Source organism: Ziziphus jujuba, chromosome 3, assembly GCF_031755915.1.
Source record: "Ziziphus jujuba cultivar Dongzao chromosome 3, ASM3175591v1".
NCBI classification, from domain to species: domain Eukaryota; kingdom Viridiplantae; phylum Streptophyta; class Magnoliopsida; order Rosales; family Rhamnaceae; genus Ziziphus; species Ziziphus jujuba.
This window is the reverse complement of record NC_083381.1, coordinates 20064942-20070501: the sequence shown is the minus strand read 5'-3', so window position 1 is coordinate 20070501 and position 5560 is coordinate 20064942. Positions and strand designations below refer to the sequence as shown.

The 5560-nt window shown below is 28.3% G+C and overlaps 1 protein-coding gene across 1 annotated transcript; it reads left to right on the top strand.

Moving 5' to 3' along the window:
- Positions 1 to 1558: 1558 nt before the first annotated feature.
- Positions 1559 to 2799, top strand: LOC132803142 (uncharacterized). The gene is made up of 2 exons (XM_060815397.1): positions 1559 to 2652; positions 2783 to 2799. The coding sequence occupies exons 1-2, from the start codon at positions 1941 to 1943 to the stop codon at positions 2797 to 2799; spliced, it is 729 nt and encodes a 242-aa protein (XP_060671380.1). The 5' UTR covers positions 1559 to 1940.
- The last annotated feature ends 2761 nt before the right edge of the window (positions 2800 to 5560 follow it).

Sequence of the window (5560 nt, the reverse complement as noted above, 5' to 3'; positions counted from 1 at the left end):
GAATACTACATGATTTTTATACTTACAAAAAGTTTTAATTGAATACCTATTAATTTTTATAGATTTTTAAGATATTATTTAAAATCAATATTAAATACTTCTAAATTTTTGTGAAATCTTTAAAAATTTGAATTAAATACTACATAATTTTTCAATTCCATAAAAGTTTATAAAAATTAATTAAATCTCGATTAAATATATCCCTAAATTTAGCAACATTTAAATGTTATAGAATCGAAACAATCTTAAAAACAAAAAACAAAAAACAAGACACCTAAACTAAACTAAAAAGAAAACGTTTTTGTTTATACTAATTTTGGAAAGGAAAAATAAATTGAAAATTAAGATTCTAATTAATTACTCAAACTTCTTTTTTATGAATATTAATTAATTATTCAACTTGATCCCCCTTTTCTAAGTACGAAAGCCAAGAAGATCCACTCCAAGAATTCACCGATTTCCTACAATTAGCTTTCCAAGATGTTCCGAATATCATATTCCATTGGATACTCCTTCTAGTTCTGTCCTGTTGAGCTTCTTAGCTCTTGAGAAAGCTTGGAATTAGATGGACTCTTCATGCGAATTTCGAATTGCTTTACTTTATTTACAATTATTACTTGCCTGTGCTAATTTCCTACACCATGCATGAGCATGTTATGGGTCTAAAAATATATTTGGAGGTTAATATCTTTTTTTAATCTTGCAAATAATTAGAGGTTATTTTGTGGATAAGCAATAACAGAGAAATATTAACATAGATATATATATATATATGTATATATAAACTTAAATATGTACAAATATTTTCTTCATGAAAAATCGTCCAGTGTACTTAAACAAATTTTACCAGCTAAAACATTTGCAACATGTCTCAACATTATGCGTTCATAGTAATTCCATTGACATCTACAGAAAAAAAAAATACAAAAAAAAAAAAAAAAACAAAAACGAAAATCATTAACATCAGAAAAGCTTATTCCTACTACTAATAATAATAATAATAATTTATCATATACTAGAAGTCTGGAACAGTTTCATTCAATAAATATCACAATCACATGAAAAATGAAAAATTTAAAAGAAAATCAGATTTATAACAAGAAAAATGTCTACATACCTTGGAATTAAGAAAGAAAGAGCAACTAAAATCTCATGAAAAAGGTTGAAGTAATCGATTAGGAAAGAGCTAGTTTACAGCAATCCATCTGTGCAACAAAAATAGAGAGGATTAATTTCAAGCTAATTGAGTGTTAAAAATTATATTAATAAACCGGTCAATAGGAGTATCTATTGTTTGTTATCCAAATAATTGTAAAAGACTTGGTCAATAGGAGATCTACTACTTTGTCTATGTTTTAGGAGTCTATTGTGGCATGTTTAAGGAGTTTGTTATGACTAGGAGTGGTCAGTCCACGTTTAAAGCTAGTAGTGGTTTGTTGGTTTTTCTTTGCTTATGTATTGCCTATTTAAAGGCCTTCAGTTTAATCAATTTATGTAAGAGGTTTTATCTTTCATGTGTCTCTTATTTCTTTCTATTATTTTTATTTAAAAGCTTGTATCAGTGGTATCAGAGCCAGTATGGTGAGTTGGAGAGTTTCAATAGTGAAAGCTTTACTTGTCCATATCACACTTATTTCTTTGTTTATCGTAGCAGTGATAAATGGCCTCTGAAAATTTTGTACAACCATCAATTCCTCATGTTGATGGTCATTATGATCATTGGAGCATGTTGATGGAAAATTTCTTTAGATCCAAAGAATACTAGCAGGTGGTTGATTCTGGTATACCTGAACCAGTAGCTGGTATTGTTCTAATAGAGGCACAAAAGACAGAGTTGAAGGCCTAAAGCTAAAGGATTTGAAGGCAAAAAATGACTTATTTCAGGCAATTGATCATGCTATCTTGGAGACAATTCTTAGCAAAGATACTTCCAAGCAAATATGGGATTCAATGAAGAAAAAATATCAAGGTTCATCAGGAGTGAAACACAACTTCAAGCTTTGAGAGAGGACTTTGAAACTCTACAAATTAAGGATGGTGAATCTGTAACTAGTTACTGCTCAAAGACTATGGGAATAGCAAACAATATGAGATTCCATGGTGAAAAAATGGAAGATGTGGCTATTGTTGAAAAGATCCTGCGTCCATTAGCCCTAAGGTATGATTATATTGTTTGCTCAATTGAAGAATCTAAGGATATTGATACACTTTCACTTGATGAACTGCAAAGTTCTTTATTAGTTCATGAACAGAAGATAAATCGTAGCATAACCATAGATGAGCAAGCTTTAAAGGCTTCTACTTATGCTCAATCCTCTAACTCAAGAGGAAGGGGTAGAGGTAGAGGTAAAAGAAAGGGAGGTCAAAGCAACAGAGATGGAAGCAGGCAATATTCAGAAGCTACTGATGATCAATCAGATGTTTATGGAAGAGGTAGAGGACATGAATTTGAAAAATCCAAGATAGAGTGTTACAGGTGCCAAAAGTTTGGTCATTATCGTTCTGAGTGTTATACAAAATTGCCAGCTGATATAGAAAAGAGGGAGAAGTCAAATTTTGCAGAAAATGAAGAAACAAAAGAAACATTATTGATGGCCAATCATGTTAAGAAGAAGCTTGAACCAGATGTTTGGTACGGAGATACAAGCTGTAGTACGGAGATATATATATATATATATATATTCCGGTTTTACCATTTTTTTTAAGGACGTAAATAGTTTGTTTCGTTTTTATTATGCTTTTTGGATGTAAATAGTTTGTTTCGTTTTGATTATGCTTTTAGGATGTGCTATATCTTGAATTATTATTATTATTTTTTTTTTCTGAGCAAATATATCTTTATATCTAACTGAACATAATTTTAAGTGTATGTCCACCAAGTTCGATTAAATATACTTCCAGAAATTTTTTTCCTTTTTTAAATTTATGCTTTTTTTTTTTTTTTTTTTGAAGTTTATGTATTACATCTATGTGTCTTGGTGTTTCGCTGTTGTTGCTTATCCAAAAAATTCATCGAGTAATTTAACCTCTAATGATTTGCGAGATAAAAAAAATTGTAATAATAATATGGCTTCAGTTTTTCTGTATGTTTCATTTCTAATTATTATTTTTCTTGGACTAGCTTAGCAAATTCCCCACTCAGCATAAGACATTAAAAACAAGACTTAAAGTCGATGCAAAACTCTTTCCCCTGCAAATATATAATTATTTTTCTTTTGCATGAAGTAATATATCCATTGAAATTAATGTTTCCAGAAATAATATATATACATATCTTTTTGGTTCATAATATTTTTAAGTTTTAACTATTTTATCATGAAGATCAAATATATGTCATGTTGCTTTTTTATGGTATTGATGAAATATTGATCGGCAATGCAATATTTTATCTTTACCATCTTAATTATGCAATATTTTGATTTTTATAGATAATGACATGTGAATGAATTATTTGATGCAACTTTCTTTAACAAAAATAATATGTGAATGAACTCTTTGATGCATGCAGCTTCCGATTGTTTGTTAATTTGTAGGTTATTCATGTTTGTTTTATCTTTGAAGCTAGCAGATGCTAATTATTTTTGTTGGTATTAGATACTAGCTAAGTAACTAGGCAGACTTTCTAATTTTTATATTATAGCCTTGTTGAAAAAACTTGATAAATTGTTCTTAGTCTGAGTAATTATCCGAATCCAATTAAGTATTATGATCCTTGCTAAGTGTTTGTTTCTACATTTGGAAAGCAAGAAAAAATAAATAAATAAATAAACAAACACAATCATATAATAATCAACTTGGAAAGCAAGGGAAAACCAAAAAAAAAAAAGAAAAAAAAGAGCTAGATCTAGAGAGAAAAGAAGAGAAAATTCTATTAATGAAATCTGATCTTTTATTAATTCTATATCCCAGGAGTACAGAGACAAAGCTTTTACAAAAAAAATTAATAATAATAATAAGACTGGGCCCTTCCAACTTCTAACAAAACTGGTTAGAAATAGCTAACTATAAGTGCTAAATAAGCATTTAGTTAAGGTTTATATTTATTCTTTAACAGTTTTATCATTTTAGTTTTTTCATCAAAAGAAAAATATTAATTTGTATGCCTATAATTTACTTTTATAATTAAACATTTTTGGTATTTTGTTTAGTTTTATAATTTAACATTTTTGGCATTTTGTTTGTATGTGAGCTGCAACAGTTAGCAAATAGCCACTACGCGAAAAATAAGCTCTAGCGACACATTATTAGCGACGCTACGAGATAAATGCGTCTAAAAAAATAAAACCGCGACTCTGAGGTTAATACGTCAGTAAAAATTCGACCAATCGACGACGCATAAAAAAAAGTTGTCGTCGAGAAGTCGCGAGAAACAAACACACACGACGCATAAGATTTAGAGTCGCTGAATAAACACAGTTATGCGTCGCCTATTAGTGTAACATTTTTTTTGTTTTGTTTCGCGTTTTTTTAAGTATGTAACAGTTGATTTTCTTTCAAATTTAAATAACAAGTGAAAATGTTTAAATATTCCGGAAAATATTTTATTGATATAAGGCGACGTATACACTAGTATGGGTCGCCCATTAGGGAATAAATTTATATTTTTGGTTGTTTTTTCTAAGTATTAAACAGTTGATATTCTTTCAACTTTAAATAACAAGTGAAAATGTTTAAGTAGCATGACATTTTTTTTTTTTGAAAAAAATATTTTAAAAGATTTATTAATGATATCAGGCGACAAGAAGAATTGTGCGTCGCCTATTAGTCTATTTTCATATACTTTTTTTGAAATTTTTAGTAAGTATTAAACAGTTGATTTCTTTCAACTTTAAATAACAAGTGATAATGTTATAGCTGCTTCACAGTGATTTTTTTTATTTTTTCAAATAAATGTTTAGCAAATATTTTATTGATATATGGCGATGCCTAAATACCATTATGCGTCGCCTATTATTGTCAAAATTTTTTTTTTTGTGTTTTTCTGATTTCCTTCAACCTTAAATAACAAGTGAAAATGTTATAGCTGCTTCACAGTGCTTTTGTTTTGTTTTTTCAAATAAATTTTTAGCTAATATGTTATTGATATATGGCGACGCATAAATACCATTATGCGTCGCCTATTATTGTGAAATTTTTTTTTTTTTGTTTTTCTGATTTCTTTCAACTTTAAATAACAAGTGAAAATGTTATAGCTGCTTCACAGTGCTGTTTTTTTTTTTTTTTCAAATAAATTTTTAGCAAATATGTTATTGATATATGGCGACGCATAAATACCATTATGCGTCGCCTATTATTGTGAAAAGTTTTTTTTTTTTGTTTTTCTGATTTCTTTCAACTTTAAATAACAAGTGAAAATGTTATAGCTGCTTCACAGTGCTGTTTTTTTTTTGTTTTTTCAAATAAATTTTTAGCAAATATGTTATTGATATATGGCGACGTATAAATACCATTATGCATCGCCTATTATTGTGAAAAAATTTTTTTTTTTGTTTTTCTGATTTCTTTCAACTTTAAATAACAAGTGAAAATGTTATAGCTGCTTCACAGTGCTTTTTTTTTG

Bases quoted from the DNA above. Each gene is read 5' to 3' on its own strand.
- LOC132803142 (XM_060815397.1), top strand. From the start codon at position 1,941: ATGGGATTCAATGAAGAAAAAATATCAAGGTTCATCAGGAGTGAAACA.